At 48.4% G+C, this 18,121-nt stretch overlaps 1 protein-coding gene across 5 annotated transcripts in view; it reads right to left on the reverse strand.

Annotated features, from left to right (window-relative positions):
- ARHGEF2 (Rho/Rac guanine nucleotide exchange factor 2) overlaps positions 1 to 18,121 on the reverse strand; it is a 168,297-nt gene that overhangs the window by 105,992 nt on the left and 44,184 nt on the right. For 4 of the 5 annotated variants that reach the window (XM_073609298.1, XM_073609297.1, XM_073609296.1 and 1 more), the window contains exons 4-7: positions 17,156 to 17,303; positions 13,041 to 13,146; positions 8,234 to 8,273; positions 7,757 to 7,886 (exon numbers count right to left, since the gene is read on the reverse strand). In XM_073609298.1, coding sequence (XP_073465399.1) covers positions 7,757 to 7,886; positions 8,234 to 8,273; positions 13,041 to 13,146; positions 17,156 to 17,303 — 424 coding nt within the window. Of the gene's footprint in view, positions 1 to 7,756; positions 7,887 to 8,233; positions 8,274 to 13,040; positions 13,147 to 17,155; positions 17,304 to 17,620; positions 17,748 to 18,121 lie in introns of those variants that run through there. The other variant, XM_073609302.1, reaches the window with a different exon arrangement.

Consider the following 18,121-nt stretch of genomic DNA (forward strand, 5'->3'; position numbering starts at 1 on the left):
AACCCAAGGAGCCGTGCCAAACATCGTCCTAACGCACCAAATGCGGTGGCAGGAAATCGATGCCGGGACGCACACAGGGGAGAATTAATCCCCCCCGCCAGATTATCCCACCAACTAAATTACCACTAAATAGCACTTAGAGCCCGGATCTTGGGGATTTCTGGACCTTAGAAGGCAAATCCTCTTATACCTCACTCACCGGTCTTAATCTGCCGCAGAAACCACTCTGTACAGGGCCATGGTATATGCTAGCGCCATAGGGACAAAGCAGAACCCACTGCCGGGAAGTTTGTTCCAAAATGCTTACAGCGTCCTTTTTCAGAAAAGCTCCACCATTTACCAATAAAAAGCCGTCCTTTGGCTTCAGTCAGTGACTTTTGCTAGGCTGAGATGACGTCTTCAGTCTGCTGCAGGCAGAAGGAAGCATTTCCTCAGTCTCCCTTCCCCCAGTAATCAGACTGTACATTGTAACTTTGTAGCAATCACATGGATGCAGGACTCGTGGGACTTATGCACAGCAGTTTGCTCCATCAAGATATGCTTGCTTAGTGATCCATTATCTGTTGGTGTGTTGCCCCATAGCATCAAGTTAACTGCTACATCTGCCTTTTCGGTCTATTTTGCCATCTATGGTCACCTATAGCACTTGGGCATTCTGACGTAGCAGTTACCACTAGTCATCCTGGCAGTAGAAACCTGTCCCCTACCTATAGGAGATACGGAAGGCACTGTACCGTGCATGTGACCAGCATCCCCTGAAAAGCCCGATATAGGGGCGAAACATGTAGGGAAGTTCACTCTATATTGCTGTATCACTGTCTATGTACCAAAATGTACTTGCCACAATTTATGACCTATTTTGGTGTTTATTTTTATGGTGAATTTCTACTTTTCTATTTGTTAAATAAATATATATATTTTTTTATATACAATTGATAATTTCTTGTTTTTTGCACCTAAAAAATCCCACAATTCCTCCATCTACTATTTTTACTATATGGGATGTGGTGCCAGTCTTTACTGTGAGGATTCGTGTTCATAACTCCCTTCACTAGCAATCACATGGTGAGATGCTGCAGAAGGGGCAAAGGGGCAGCAAAGGCTAAGAAATATGAAGGGAGGGAAAAAAAAAAACTAAAAAAATGTGGAGTGGTCTCCGGAACAGGAACAAAGGGGTAAATTCTTCATTGGGGACACTCATTCAGGGTCACAATTAAGGTGGGATTACCTTCACTTTGTAGAGATCCTGTTGTGTCTACAGGAGCTGAGGAATCCCAACACATGCCGTAAATGGAGCCCTGACCAAGTCAGTGGAAAGAGCCACTCCCCTCAGGAGCTCAGCCCCGCCCCTGCTGTTCTAAATTCCAGTGCCAGATTTGCATTAGCACAGAAAGTTCTGGAATCCCAATGCAAGATGTATATATGCCTCGACTTTTGCACAAGTCAGTGGTAAGATACTCCCCCCCCCCCCCCAAGAGCTTAGCCCCACCCCTGCTGTTCCACATTCAACTGGCAAATCACCATGTGCTCAGAGAGCTCCAGATACCCAACACAGGCCATATATGGAGCTATGACTTCTGCCCAGGTCAGTGGGAAGAGCCACGCCCCCCCCCAGGACCCACCCCTGCTGTTCTAGATTCACATGTGCCCAGAGAGCTCTCAATTCCCTATGTAAAACGTTTATGAGGCCTTGACTTTTATTCAAGTCAGTGATATGCCATATATGGAGCCTTGACTTCTGCCCAGGTCAGTGGGAAGAGCCACTCCACTCCCCCAGGACCCACCCCTGCTGTTCTAGATTCACATGTGCCCAGAGAGCTCCAGATTCCCGATGTAAAGTGTACATGAGGCCTTGACTTTTATTCAAGTCAGTGGTAAGACACTCCTCCCCAAGAGCTTAGCCCCACCCCTGCTGTTCCACATTGCAGTGGCGGATTCCCATGTGCCCAGAGAGCTCCAGAATCCCAACACAGACCACGTATGGAGCCTTGACTTCTGCCCAGGTCAGTGGAAAGAACTACTCCTCCTAGTAGCTCAGCCCCACCCTGGCTGTTCCAAACTTCAAAGACATATTTGCAGGTGCCCAGAGAGCTCTGGAATCCCAATGCAAGCTGTATATGGAAGAATTGAGTTTTGTGCTCAGAAGGTTCCAGAATCCCAACACAGGCCACATATGAAGCCTTGACTTCTGCCCAGGTCAGTGGAAAGAACCTTTCCCCCCAGGAGCTCAGCTCCAACCCCTTGCTGTTCCAAATTTCAATGGCAGGTTCCCATATGTCCAGAAAAGTCTGCAATCCGAATGCAAGTTATATATGAGACCTCGACTTATGCCTAAGTCAGTGGAAAGTCACTCCACCGAGCAGCTTAGCCCCACTCCTGTTCAATATTGCAACAACTGACTCCATTGTCTCCAGAGAGCCCCTGAATCCCAATGCACGCTGTATATGGAGCCTCAACTTCTTCCCAAGTCAATGGGAAGGGCCAGGGAGCTTATCCCTGCCCCTGCTGTTCCAAAATCCCATGTGCCCATAGAGGTCTGGAATCCCAATAAAAGTTGTATATGAGTCCTCGACTTCTGCCCAAGTCAGTGGTAAGACACTCCCCCAGGAGCTTAGCCCCACCCCTGTTGTTCAATATTCCAACAACTGAAACCCGTGCACCCAAAGAGCTCTGGAATCCCGATGCAACCCATAAACCTTTTACCAAATCAGTGGCATGAGCAACTCCCTCTAAGAGCTAAGCCCCACCCCTGCTGTTCCACATTCCAATGCAAAAATGATGAATACAGTGAACAGGCAATGGGATTACGTCTCTGCATGATCGTACAGGATGGCGGTACAATATTTATTTCACTGCAAACAAAATGCCTGGGGACAAAAACCTGCAACACCCCCCATCTGTCCTGTGAATGAGGGGGGTCTGTGTATGACCAGAGCCTGTGTTTAGGGCTTTACCGGCCCTTTAAACAGCGTGTTATTCCACAGCCCCCGAGTCATTGTGGTCCCCTATTGTCACTGACAGGAAGACAAGGCCGGCCGCGTTATCACACCGCCTGCAGGAAACTCCTCACATCCTGTGTCCCTCCGACCCGACTTCCTCCCCAGTCTGTTTTCATGAGATACAAGAGGACCCGTCACTCAGCACCTTAATAACCACTCCGCCTACAAGCCGTTATCAGCTCCGCGACACAACACAGGGCCACAGGAGGGCCCCTCACCCAATATCTGTGTGTGCACAGCTTGTGTCCTACCAGGGAGGAAACACAACCCACTCTGCAGAGCATTTCACCACTGACCTCCCTATAGATCTGCAGAACATCGCTCCCTCCCATTCCCCTCCTGACAGATCCATATTGATATATTCTGCAGATTATCCCATCACTGACCTCTGTAGAGAGCTGCAGAACATCGCTCCCTCCCATCCCCCTCCTGACAGATCCATATTGATATATTCTGCAGATTATTCCATCACTGACCCCTCTAGAGATCTGCAGAACATCGCTCCCTCCCCTCCCCCCTCCTGACAGATCCATATTGATATATTCTGCAGATTATTCAATCACTGACCTCTCTAGAGATCTGCAGAACATCGCTCCATCCCCTCCCCCCTCCTGACAGATCCATATTGATATATTCTGCAGATTATTCAATCACTGACCTCTCTAGAGATCTGCAGAACATCGCTCCATCCCCCTCCTGAAATATTCTGCAGATTATCCCATCACTGACCCCTCCAGAGAACTGCAGAACATCGCACCCTCCCCTCCCCCCTCCTGATATGTTCTGCAGATTATTCCACATTGCTAGAGATCTGCAGAACATCACTCCATCCCATTCCGTTCTGATATATTCTGCAGATTATCCCATCACTGACCTCTCTAGAGATCTGCAGAACATCGCTCCCTCCCCTCCCCCTCCTGACAGATCCATATTGATATATTCTGCAGATTATCCCATCACTGACCTCTCTAGAGATCTGCAGAACATCGCTCCCTCCCCTCCCCCTCCTGACAGATCCATATTGATATAGTCTGCAGATTATCCCATCACTGACCTCTCTAGAGATCTGCAGAACATCGCTCCCTCCAATCCCCCTCCTGACAGATCCATATTGATATATTCTGCAGATTATCCCATCACTGACCTCTCTAGAGATCTGCAGAACATCACTCCATCCAATCCCCTACTGATATGTTCTGCAGATTATTCCATCACTGACCCCTCCAGAAATCTGCAGAACATCGCACCCTCCCCTCCCCCCTCCTGATATATTCTGCAGATTATCCCATCACTGACCCCTCTAGAGATCTGCAGAACATCGCTCCCTCCCCTCCCCCCTCCTGACAGATCCATATTGATATATTCTGCAGATTATCCCATCACTGACCTCTCTAGAGATCTGCAGAACATCGCTCCCTCCCCTCCCCCTCCTTACAGATCCATATTGATATATTCTGCAGATTATTCCATCACTGACCCCTCTAGAGATCTGCAGAACATTGCTCCCTCCCCTCCCCCTCCTGACAGATCCATATTGATATATTCTGCAGATTATCCCATCACTGACCCCTCCAGAGATCTGCAGAACATCGCACCCTCCCCTCCCCCCTCCTGATATATTCTGCAGATTATCCCATCACTGACCTCTCTAGAGATCTGCAGAACATCGCTCCCTCCCCTCCCCCCTCCTGATATATTCTGCAGATTATCCCATCACTGACCTCTCTAGAGATCTGCAGAACATCGCTCCATCCCCTCCCCCTCCTGACTGATCCATATTGATATATTCTGCAGATTATTAGGTTTAGAAGGCTTCTTAGTTCAATGGGGGGGGTATGGGGCAGAGTGTAGCTCAGGCCTCTGATTTAGTGATGCTGATTAATACCTATGCGGTGTGTGTGGGCGGTGGGTACGTCATGCACTGACACAGACAGAGGTAGGTGCACGGTGAGTAACGAGCCTCACACACTTGGCCCGGCCTCCCCCTTCGGCGTAGACTGGCAGGAAATGCCAGAATTATGAGTAGAGGCTGATGCAATGCACAGTCAATCGCTAGCTGTGGAAAGCAAGGGGGGCCGGACCACCGAACAGCTACCCCTAGTGTCTGAGCTCTGGGCGTGCGGTCACGGCAGAAGCACGCCGGCCAAGAGGCGCGCTGTTCCCAGGGCCAATCACCCTCCTTCACTGCCGGAGACCCTTTATTTTTTTCTGTATTTGATCGGCTGCTGATTTTGTACGTTTGTCCACTGACAAAGAAACGATCCGTCTATAATTTTAATGGTCGGTTTATTATAACGGTGAGGGACAGAAAAACGCATTTCAAAAAGTTATAAATTGATTTGCATAAGTACTTGGTGGAGAAACCCTTGTTGGCAATCACAGAGGTCAGACGTTTCTTGTAGTTGGCCACCAGGTTTGCACACGTCTCAGGAGGGATTTTGTCCTCTTTGCAGATTTTCTCCAAGTCATTAAGGTTTCAAGGGGATCAAATACTTTTTTCCCCTCACTGTGTGCGTGTATACACACAGTGAGGGGAAAAAAGTGGAGAAAATTTGGAGATTTTATTGTATTTTTTCTTACTTAAAAATATAGATGTGGTACCACTGCCACGTACTCCTGTCTGTGCGCTGAATTTATAAATAAAGGATAAAAAAATAAATGTCAGCGCTGTCACACTTTGAATGACAATTGAGCGGTCATGTGACACTGTAACCAAATTACATTTTTATCATTTTTTCACACAAATAGAACTTTCTTTAGGTATTTAATCACCACTGGGGTTTTTTATGTTTAGCAAAAAAAAAAAAGACCAAAAATTTTGATATTTTGTTATAAAATTTTGCCAATGGGTCATTTTTCTCCTTTACTGATGGGCACTGATGAGGCGGAACTGATGGGTACTGATAAGTCGGCACTGATCAGGAAGCACTGATGGGCACTGGTAGGTGGCACTGACAGGCACTAATGAGTCTGCACTGAAGGGCACTGGTAAGTGGCACTGATAGGTGCTGATGAGGCTGCACGAATTGGCACTAATCAGGAGGCATTGATAAAGCTGCACTGATGGGTAGCACTGATAGGCGCTGATGAGGTGGCACTGGTGGGCACCAATCAGGAGGCACTAATGAGGCTGCACTGATAGGTGGAACTGATAGGCGCTGATGAGGCTGCACCGATGGGCACTAATTAGGAGGCACTGATGAGGCTGCACTGATGGGTGGTACTAATGGGTACTAATCAGGAGGCATCGATAAGGCGGCACTGATAGGTGGCACTGATGACGAGGCACTAAGTGGCCCTAGTGGGCACTAATTGGCGGCCCTGATGTGCACTGATAAGTGACACTGATGATGAGGCAATAATGGCCACTGATTGGCAGCACAGATAAGTGGACCTGGTGGGCACTGATTGGCAGCATAGAGAGCACAGATTCACAGCACTGGTTGGCACTAAGGGGACCGATGTCCCTCTAACAGAAGCCTGTTAAAGGCTTTCTTCTTTTCTTCATGCTGACAGCGTGAGAAAAGAAAAAAAAAAAAAGACGATTACCAGCTTCGGTTTACTTCCATGATTAGCTGTCATTGGCTGACAGCTGATCACGTGGTGAAGGACCCGCTGTGATTGGCCCTTTACCTCGATCAGTGATCAGCTGAGTCCTAAGCGTGAGAATGGGAGGAAGTCCAAGTACGCCGGCAAAAGGAAGCCTGCGCTGTAGTTGTCTTTTCAGTTTAAGCATGGGCACCAAGTGGTTAAAATCAGCTTCTTTTTTTTTTTTTTACTAGAAATGACTATGAATCCCCCAAAATATATATTTGCTGAAAGCAGAGGCCCCGGAGAATAAAATGTTGGTAGTTGCATTTTTTTTTGGGTTACACTATATTTGTGCAGTTATTTATAAAGCACATATTTTCATGGAAAAAAAATATACACACCAACATTATTTTAGTGCAAACACACACAATATTATACCCACGTATAAAAGATGAAATTGCATTGAGTAAATAGACACCAAACATGTCAAGCCAACTATTTCCACAACAAAAATACAAGGCATGTCAATTTTGAAGAACACAAAAATCTATAAAATAAAACACCCCAAAACCCAACATACCAATACCTCCAAACGTCATTAGTTCAGTCCAGTCAGTGTAAATTAAATGAAATCTTTATATGGAGATCCCAGCTGAAAGCAGAGATCAGGCTTTGAGGTGGGTGTGGCTATTCTATAAGCTGAGGGGAGGGACTTGCAAAAGCAAAAAAAAAAAAAAGAGTTTAAGGTGGGCCTCAGGGATGTAGAGATGTTTGCTTGCAGCCCCCGATTCAAAAAGCTAGGGAGGGGGGGGGGGGGGGCGGGGCAGTGACACCAGAATGGGAAATCTAAAAATGTGTTGTCACCTCCTTTCATTTGGCACAGCAGAGGGACTTGCAAGAAGATCTGCAGGACTTTGACCACAACACCAGCCGAGCTGCAAAGGATTGTTCAGAGTTCTCAGGATCTCTGTTTTTTTTTTTTTTTTCACACCCTCCAGGATAGTCCTCAGCTGCCCAGACCAGACCGATCTCTCCGAATTACCATCAGTAGTCCTGACCTCTGGCTGAACTCTGAACGAGTCTGGCCTTGACCTTCTGCTTTGGTTGCTCTCCACCTCCGCCACTCTATACAGCGGTGATATCTAACACTACAACCGGGCTCCTGAACCATACCTGAACTCTGCGTACTGCCCCGAGCCTCTCCTCTGCCCTCTCTTCCCGCCTACCTTGTGTTTGCCGCTGGTCATCTTCCTGATGAAGCTCAGCGTCCTCTCGAAGGGGGACTCCTCCTTTAATCTGTTCTCCTTCTCGTCTGTCTCCAGAGAGTCGATCTCCCCGCAGCTCACGGCGCTCAGTCTGGGGAGGGACAAGCAGATCGCACTGGATTAGACATAAAAGGGAGAAATTTTAGAGGATCAATCGATCTTTTAAAATGTGCACCAAGGGGGGGATCTACCATGGATAAAATCACATGACCAGTCTTAGTGCCATACTAAAGAACCGCCATATTCAACATGTCAAGACTGGGCAGTGAACCCTTGGGACATTGCTGGGGATGCCACAATTTAACCAACTGGCTTGAGGCCCCTTTACAGAGATAGGGAGCCAATTACAGGAGCAGGGGGGGTGAGCATTGTGGCAAATCCTGCCCATTGTAACTGCATGGAGGATGTTCTTTCAGGGTGCAGGGATTTGACACTTACCCGTTGCTCATGCGTTGTCCGTGAGAGTAGAGAGACACATCTGTGGGGAGACAAATTGAGGAAGTTAGATATATGAACGTCAGAGATGGGTCACACACAGGACAATCTACTTCCAGGAGCGGCTGGGGGAAAATTGGGATTAAAAAATCTCATCACCCATATCTACTACTGGTATGGTTTAAGGGAGTGCAAGAATCAGGACTTCCTTCCTCCTGCTGGTGACCCCTCTAGTGGTATAAAGATCTATATAGATGAATCAGGACCTCCTTCCTCTTGCTGGTGACCCCTCTAGTCATATAAAGATCTATATAGAGGAATCAGGACCTCCTTCCTCTTGCTGGTGACCCCTCTAGTCATATAAAGATCTATATAGAGGAATCAGGACCTCCTTCCGTCTGCTGGTGACCCCTCTAGTCATATAAAGATCTATATAGAGGAATCAGGACCTCCTTCCTCCCGCTGGTGACCCCTCTAGTCATATAAAGATCTATATAGAGGAATCAGGACCTCCTTCCTCTTGCTGGTGACCCCTCTAGTCATATAAAGATCTATATAGAGGAATCAGGACCTCCTTCCGTCTGCTGGTGACCCCTCTAGTCATATAAAGATCTATATAGAGGAATCAGGACCTCCTTCCTCCCGCTGGTGACCCCTCTAGTCATATAAAGATCTATATAGAGGAATCAGGACCTCCTTCCTCTTGCTGGTGACCCCTCTAGTCATATAAAGATCTATATAGAGGAATCAGGACCTCCTCCCGTCTGCTGGTGATCCCTCTAGTCATATAAAGATCTATATAGAGGAATCAGGACCTTCTTCCCCCTGCCGGTGATCCTTCATATAAAGATCTACAGAACCTTAAAAAAGTATTTATACACCTTGAAATTTTCCACATTTTGTCATGTTACAACCAAAAAGGTAAATGTATTTTATGTGATAGACCAACACAAAACAGCACATAATTGTGAAGTGGAAGGAAAATGATAAATGATACAAATAAATATGTGAAAAGTGTGGGGGGGGGGCATTTGCATGGCGCCCCCCGGAATCAATACTTTGTAGAACCGCCTTTCTCTGCAATTACAGCTGCAAGTCTTTTTGGGGATGCCTCTACCAGCTTTGCACATCTAGAGAGGGACATTTCTGCCCATTCTTCTTTTAAAATAACTCAAGATCTGTCAGATTGGATGGAGAGCGTCTGTGAAAAGCAATTTTCAAGTCTTGCCACAGATTCTCAATGCGATTTAGGTCTGGACTGTGACTGGGCCATTCTAACACATGAATATGCTTTGATCTAAACCATTCCATTGTAGCTCTGGCTGGATGTTTCGGGTCGTTGTCCTGCTGGAAGGTGAACCTCCTCCCCAGTCTCAAGTCTTTTGCAGACTCTAACAGGTTTTCTTCTAAGATTGTTCTGTATTTGTCTCCATCCATCTTCCCATCAACTCTGACCAGCTTCTCTGTCCCTGCTGAAGAAAAGCATCCCCACCACATGATGCTGCCACCACCATGTGTCACGGTGGGGATGGTGTGTTCAGGGTGATGTGCAGTGTTAGTTTTCCCCACACATAGTTTTGCTTTTAGGCCAAAATGTTCAGATTTGGTCTCACCTGACCAGAGAACCTTCTTCCACATGTTTGCTGTGTCCCCCACATGGCTTCTCACAAACTGCAAATGGGACTTCTTATGACTTTCTTTCACCAATGTCTTTCTTCTTGTCACTGTTCCATAAAGGGCAGATTTGTGGAGAACACGACTAATAGTTGTCCTGTGGACAGATTCTCCCACCTGAGCTGTGGATCTCTGCAGCTCCTCCAGAGTTACCATGGAACTCTTGGCTCTTCTCTGATGAATGCTCTCCTTGCCCGGCCGGTCAGTTTAGGTGGACGGCCATGTCTTGGTAGGTTTGCAGTTGTGCCATACTCTTTCCATTTTCCGATGATGGATTGAACAGTGCTCTGTGAGATGTTCAAAGCTTGGGATATGTTTTTATAACCTAACCCTGCTTTAAACTTCTCCACAACTTTATCCCTGACCTGTCTGGTGTGTTCCTTGGCCTTCATGGTGCTGTTTGTTCACTAAGGTTCTCTAATAAACCTCTGAGGGCTTCACAGAACAGCTGTATTTATACTGAGATTAAATGACACACAGGTGGACTCTATTTACTAATTAGGTGACTTCTGAAGGCAATTGATTCCACTAGATTTTAGCTAGGGGTATCAGAGTAAAGGGGGCTGAATACAAATGCCCCCCCCCCCCCCCACACACACACACACACACTTCACATATTTATTTGTATCATTTATCATTTTCCTTCCACTTCACAATTATGTGCCACTTTGTGTTGGTCTATCACATAAAATCCCAATAAAATACATTTACGTTTTTGGCTGTAACATGACAAAATGTGGAAAATTTTAAGGGGTATGAATACTTTTCCAGGGCACCGTATGTAGAGGAATCAGGACTTCCCTCCCCCTACTGGTGATCCCTCTAGTGATATAAAGATCTATACAGGGGAATCAGGAGCTCCTTCCTCCTGCTGTTGACCCCTCTAGTGATATAAAGACCTATATAGAGGGATCAGGACCTCCTTCCTCCTTCCGGTGATCCCTCTAGTAATATAAAGGTCCATAGAGAGGGATCAGGACCTCCTTCCTCCTGCTGGTGATTCCTCTAGTGATATAAAGATCTATTGAGGGATCAGGACCTTCTTCCTCCTGCTGGTGACCCCTCTATTGATATAAATATCTATATAGAGGAATCAGAACCTCTTGCTGGTGATCCTTCTAGTGATATAAAGATCTATTGAGGGACCAGGACCTCCTTCCTCCTGCTGGTGACCCCTCTAGTGATATAAAGATCTATATAGAGGAATCAAAACCTCAGTCCTCCAGCTGGTGACCCCTCTAGTGATATAAAGATCTATATAGAGGGATCAGGACCTCCTTCCGGTGATCCCTTTAGTGATATAAAGGTCCATAGAGAGGGATCAGGACCACCTTCCTCCTGCTGGTGACCCCTCTAGTGATATAAAGATCTATATAGAGGAATCAGAACCTCCTGCTGGTGACCCCTCTAGTGATCTAAAGATCTATTGAGGGATCAGGACCACCTTCCTCCTGCTGGTGACCCCTCTAGTGATATAAATAATCTATATAGAGGAATCAAAACCTCCTTCCTCCTGCTGGTGACCCCTCTAGTGATATAAATAATCTATATAGAGGAATCAAAACCTCAGTCCTCCAGCTGGTGACCCCTCTAGTGATATAAAGATCTATATAGAGGGATCAGGACCTCCTTCCGGTGATCCCTCTAGTAATATAAAGGTCCATAGAGAGGAATCAGGACCACCTTCCTCCTGCTGGTGACCCCTCTAGTGATATAAATATCTATATAGAGGAATCAGAACCTCCTGCTGGTGATCCTTCTAGTGATATAAAGATCTATTGAGGGACCAGGACCTCCTTCCTCCTGCTGGTGACCCCTCTAGTGATATAAAGATCTATATAGAGGGATCAGGACCTCCTTCCTCCTGCTGGTGATCCCTCTAGTAACATAATAATCAATATAGAGGAATCAGGACCTCCTCCTGCTGGTGACCCCTCTAGTGATATAAAAGGCAGACCTTTGTGCAATGCTTACTTTCCACTGTGGCTGCCACCGGCCTTTAGGACAGGTCTCCTTTAAGCCCTCCCTCACACGGTTGCATATCCCTGGTCTCAGAAGGGTTAAACATGAACAGATCCGACCACAGGCATATCAGGACGGAAATCACATTACAAATTCGGTATTTCAGAATGAGACAAAGCCAGTCACAGGACAGGCCACTGCCATACACCACAGGACAACAGCTCCCTCTAGTGGTGAAGGAAGTGTCAAGTCACTTAATGGAGTACATTTGAACTTGGGCTCTGTGGATTTCAACAAGGGAACAAAAAAAATTGAAAAGGGGAATTCTGATGTGAGCAAAGACGTCTTTATGACTGCTAAGGGCGGAGCTGTGTAGACTTCGATGTGAGCAAAGACGTCCTTATGACTGCTAAGGGCAGAGCCGTGTAGATCCCATATAGGTGTATAGAGGGAGTTCATTGCAATGTGATATTTCTTGATGGGACTCTGGATGAGTTGGTGTGTGGTGATCCCCTTCCATGGGAACCCCCGTGGTTCTCTACAGGATGTGTGCATCAGCGGTATCCAAACAATGGAAGCAATCTCCGTCCATAACAATGACGTCTCATCCTGTTATGCCGCTGTCTGCTCTATTTATATCTTAGTAAAGTTGACTTTAATCTATCATTTGCCTTCTGTGGTTCCCCCCCCCCCCCATCAACATGCCAATGAGATTTTTAAATAAAATATTTAGGCTTTCATTACATACCTTATTTTATACCCAGGTATGTCATCACTTGGTCTCTGTGCTCCTCTAAGCAATGCCTGCAGATGACTGGTGGGAAGGGGCCGGCGAAGTGCTGTAATATTGGCTTCCTGAAAACGTTACAGCACCCCCGGCCTCAGTACTCCTCCCCAGAGCCCTTAGACCTGATGCAACCAGTGGGAGGAGTTATGCAAATGCCCCGGTGGGTGGGTGGAAGTAAAAATTCAAATTTTTTGGCATTATAAAAGTGCTACAACTTTGACCCCCCCCCCCAGAAAAAGATTTTGGGGAACCTCCAGGAAATGCCACAACATGTTATAACTATATCTTCTACACCTGATGATTATGTAAATGACCCCCCCCCCCGCCCCGCCATCCATATATAATACTCTACTGGTGACTAAGCACACCAGCGGCGCCTGCACTCACCGTCCGGGTAGCAGTGGTCGATCCCGGTCATAGAGACGGATTTGGAGAGCGGGTTGTACAGGTAGTTCTGGGAGGACAGGTAAGCGTGGAGCCTCTTGGCGTGTTCCTAAACATAAAAAAAAAAATGGGAGATGGAATCAGAGAGTGACTCAGGGTGTGTTTGTCTCTGGGCCCTTGAGGTTTGAGGGCTCCAACCTAAACGTTCCCTCCCCTTATAAAGTCACTGTGGGATAAAAAAAAACACCAGGAAGTGATCCTGGGCTTCTGAGATCAAAGGGCCACAACCTAACTGTGTCACCCAATTATCCATCCACTGTGGGCCCATTACACCAGGAAGTGACCTTGGGTATGGCGGTCTCTGGGCTCCTGAGTTCAAAGGGCCCCAACCTAACTGTTCAAGATTCTTATCCATCTGCTGTGGGCCCATTACACCAGGAAATGGTCTTGGGCTCCAGAGAGCTAGGTTGAGGCCCTTTGACCTCAGGAGCCCAGGGTCACTTCCTGGTGTAAGGGCCTCAACCTTTGCCATCCCTGTTTCCATCCACTGTGGGTCCATTACACCAGGAAGTGATCTTGGGCTCCAGAGAGCTATTTTGAGGCCCTTTGACCTCAGGAGTCCAGGGTCACTTCCTGGTGTAAGGGCCTCAACCTGTGTCATCCCCGTATCCATTACACCAGGAAGTGACCCTGAGCTCCTGAGGTCAAATGAGCCAACAGCAAATAGATAAGGCTTTTGATTAGTTAGGCTGGGGCCCTTTGACCTCAGGGGCCCAGGGACAGTCATACCCAAGGTAACTACCTGGTGTAATGGACCCACAGTGGATGGATGCAGTAATGATACAGTTAGGTTGAGGCCCTTTGATCTCAGGAGCCCACTGTCACTTCCTAGTGTAAGGGCCTCAACCCTATTGTGTCATCGCTGTAGACATCTACTGTGGGTCAAAGGGCCCCAACCTAACTGTTTAAAACCCTTATTTATCTGCTGTGGGTCCTTTACACCAGGAAGTGACCCTGGGCTCCTGAGAATCAAAGGGCCTCAACCTAACTGTGGTCCTCCTATTCATCCATTGTGGGTCTATTACGCCAGGGAGTGACTGTAGGTATGGCTGTCCCTGGGACACTGAGGTCAAAGGGGCCCCAAGCTAACTGTTCTATCCATCTATTCACAGTGGGCCCATTATACCAGGAAATTAACTCTGGGCCCCTAAAGTCAGAGGGCTCCAACCTGTTTCCTTCCCTTATCCATCCACTGTGGGCCCATTGTACCAGGGTGTGACCTTGGACGCAGCTTTCACTGGGCCCCTGACGTCAAATGACCCTAACCTAACTGATCCATCATCTTATCTATCCCTTGTTGGCTCATAACACCAGGGAGGGACCCTCCATATGGTTGTACCTGGGTCCATGAGGTTAGAGGGCCCCAACCTCACTGTTCCTTCCCCTTACTCATCAGTTATGGGCTTATAACTCCAGATAGTGACCCTGGGTATGGATGTTCCTAGGCATGAGGTCAAATGGCCTCAACCCAACTGTTCCTTCCCCTTATCCATCTGCTGTGGGCTCATAGCATCAGGAAGTGACCATGGGTATGGCTGTCCCCGGGCCCCTGAGGTTAAAAGGCCCCCACTCAACTATTTCTTCTCCTTATCCGTCAGCTGTAGGCTCATAAGATCAGGAAGTGACCCTAGGTATGGCTCTCCCTTGGCCCTGAGGTTAAAAGGTCTCAACCTATATGTTTCTTGCCGTTAACCATCTGCTGTAGGCCCATAACACTCAGAAGTGACCTTGGCTACGACTGTTCCTGGGCCCCGGATGTCAAAGTGCCCTAACCTAACTATTCCTGCCCCTTACCCATCTGCTGTGGGCCCATTACATTAGATACTACTTACCTTGGGTACTACTGTCCCTGGACACCTGAGGTCAAATGGGTGCCAACCCAACTGTTCCATCCATCCGCTGTGGGCTGATAACTTCAAAGAGAGACTCTGAGCATGGCTGTCTCTAGGCCCCTGAGGTTAGAAGGCCCCAATCCATCTGTTCCTGACCCTTTATCAATTTGATGCAAGCCCATTATACCAGGGAGTGAATATGAGTGTGGCTGTCTCTGGGCCCCTGAGGTGAAAGGGTCCAAACCTTGATGTTCTACCCATCAGTTGTGGGCTGAAAAAATCAAGGAGAGACCCTGGGCATGGCTGTCTCTGGGCCCCTGAGGTTAGAAGGCCCCAACCCAACTATTCCTACCCTTATCCATCCACTATGGGCTCATAACACCAGGGAGGGACCCTACATAAGGCTGTCTCTGAGTCCATGAGGTAAAAAGGGCCCCAACCTCACTGTTTCTTCCCCTCATTCTTCAGTTGTGAGCTCATAACATCAGGAAATGACCCTGGGCATGGCTCTCCCTAGGCCCCTGAGGTTAGAAGGCTCCAATCTAACTATTCATGCCCCTTATCCATCTGCTGTGGGCCCATTATACCAAGTAGTGACATTGCTATTCCTGGGTCCCTGAGGTTAAAGGGCCATGACATAACTGTTCCATCCTTCCACTATGGGCGAACACCTTCAAGGAGAGACCCTGGGCATGGCTGTCACTGGGCCCCTGAGGTTAGAAGGCCCCAACCTAACCATTTCTCTTCTCTTTATTGATCCACTAGGGGCTCACAATGCCTGGTAATGACCTTGGGTATGGATGTCTCCAGGCCCCTGAGGTTAGAAGGTCCCAACATAACTGTTCCCTCCCCTTATTCTCCTGCTGTGGGCCCATTACACCCCTTTCTGTCTCTTGCCAGAAGAAGCCTCTAGTGGCTTCCTCCTGACTATCCCCATCCCACCCCCACAGGTGCCACGGGACTGCGGTAAAATGAAGCCAAGGGAGGATCAGAACACCTCTCCACCCCGGTGCTCCTAAATTCAGGCAATGAAGTGAAACTAGTTTCAGAAGGGTACAAGAAGAGCCTTCTAGGCCTTGCTGAATTGTGCTGACCAGAGCCAAAGCTCCTGCAGAAAAACAACAGGAAAAGCTGCCATTGCACCATGAGAGTTGAACCCTTCTTCCCTTGGTTTGACTAGGCCACACCGTAATTTAGTTTGACCCAGCCACACCTTTCCTTGGCTCGACCCCGCCACACCTTCCCTTGGCTTGACCCCACCACACCTTTCCTTGGCTTGACCCCGTCGCACCACTCCTTGGCTTGACCCCGTCACACCACTCCTTGGCTTGACCCCGTCACACCACTCCTTGGCTTGACCCCGTCACACCACTCCTTGGCTTGACCCCGTCACACCACTCCTTGGCTTGACCCCGTCACACCACTCCTTGGCTTGACCCCGTCACACCACTCCTTGGCTTGACCCCGCTACACCTTTCCTTGGCTTGACCCCGCTACACCGTTCCTTGGCTTGACCCCGTCACACCACTCCTTGGCTTGACCCCGCTACACCTTTCCTTGGCTTGACCCCGCTACACCATTCCTTGGCTTGACCCCGCTACACCGTTCCTTGGCTTGACCCCGCTACACCGTTCCTTGGCTTGACCCCGTCACACCACTCCTTGGCTTGACCCCGTCACAGCACTCCTTGGCTTGACCCCGTCACACCACTCTTTGGCTTGACCCCGTCACACCGCTCCTTAGTTTAACCCTGCCACATCTTTCCTTGGCTTGAACCCGCTACACCTTTCCTTGGCTTGACCCCGCTAGACCATTCCTTGGCTTGACCCCGCCATACCATTCCTTGGCTTGACCCCGCCACACTGTTCCTTGGCTTGACCCCGCCACACCGTTCCTTGGCTTGACCCCGCCACACCGTTCCTTGGCTTGACCCCGCCACACCGTTCCTTGGCTTGACCCCGCCACACCGTTCCTTGGCTTGACCTCGCCACACCGTTCCTTGGCTTGACCCCGCCACACCGTTCCTTGGCTTGACCCCGCCACACCGTTCCTTGGCTTAACCCCGCCACACCTTTCTTTAGCTTTACCCGGACTCACCTTTTCGTTGATTTGACAAGGCCACACCAAAGACACATACAGGAGCTAAAACAAAAACCTCTACAAGTGCAACGGGCAAAACTTTGAAAAGCCATAATACATGCAGGCAGCACCGGGCAGCGTCCGTACCTCTTGCGTCACCTCCAGATCTTCGCCCCGCATCAGCAGCAGGTTCTCCAGTTCGTCGTTACTGGAGGTGATGGGAGTCCGGCGCGGGTCCTTGGGGTAGCCCATGGCCGCCTCTATCTCTTCGGGGTCCAGACCCTTCAGGCTGAGGCTGCAATAGACACAGAGGCAGTTATCGCGCCGCGAGCACCGCTGCGCCACTGCGCGGGTGGCGACACCGTCCAGCAGCTCCATGGCCAACTCAAGATAGCAACGTTGCGACATAGAAAGCTGCTCTTTGTGTCTCAGACACTTGTTGTTTGCTTTCCTTTCCTCTCTTTGAATGTCTCTAAAACCACCAGCTTCCTCTCCAGCTCTAACCTACGAGAAGGGGGGGATGCTTATCAGGCCGTTGATTTGCCGATCGCTTTGTGACCTTAAGAGAGGATCGGTTGGGGGGGAGGGGGGGGGTCACCTGAGTTCACCTACCACTCCGCAGACTGTGCGCGTCCTGCCGCAACGCCGCTCCACCGGGAGAGATAGCAGTCGCCGTCCATCTTGCACCTGTTTGCAGAAGTAGCAGTGCGGGGGAGACGGAAAACACAACCGCTGCTTGAGCGCGTCTACGGGGGCCCCTAGTGTCTGCATGAGTGCGTAACAGGCGGTGAGGGTTTATTTTATTTCACCCCTCTAGGCCAATCAGAGTCAACTAAATGTAAAAGGCACAGTAGGTGTGTGAATAAAGAGGATTTCACAGGATTTCTGGGAAAGGATTCTTTACAGTTAAAGTAGTAAAATGAAAAACGTATTACCACCTCTAACTGGTATAGCCATATAAGGATTATAAAGATGAGTCATCTGAATACGATCAGTTATATAATGCAAACGGGACATTAGCTGTGTAAAGAAAGAGGATTTCATTGGGAATTCTGGGAAAGGATTCTTTACAGTTAAAGTAGTAAAATGAAAAACGTATTACCACCTCTAACT

The sequence above is a fragment of the Aquarana catesbeiana genome, linkage group LG13 (assembly GCF_042186555.1).
Source record: "Aquarana catesbeiana isolate 2022-GZ linkage group LG13, ASM4218655v1, whole genome shotgun sequence".
In the NCBI taxonomy this organism is placed as follows: domain Eukaryota; kingdom Metazoa; phylum Chordata; class Amphibia; order Anura; family Ranidae; genus Aquarana; species Aquarana catesbeiana.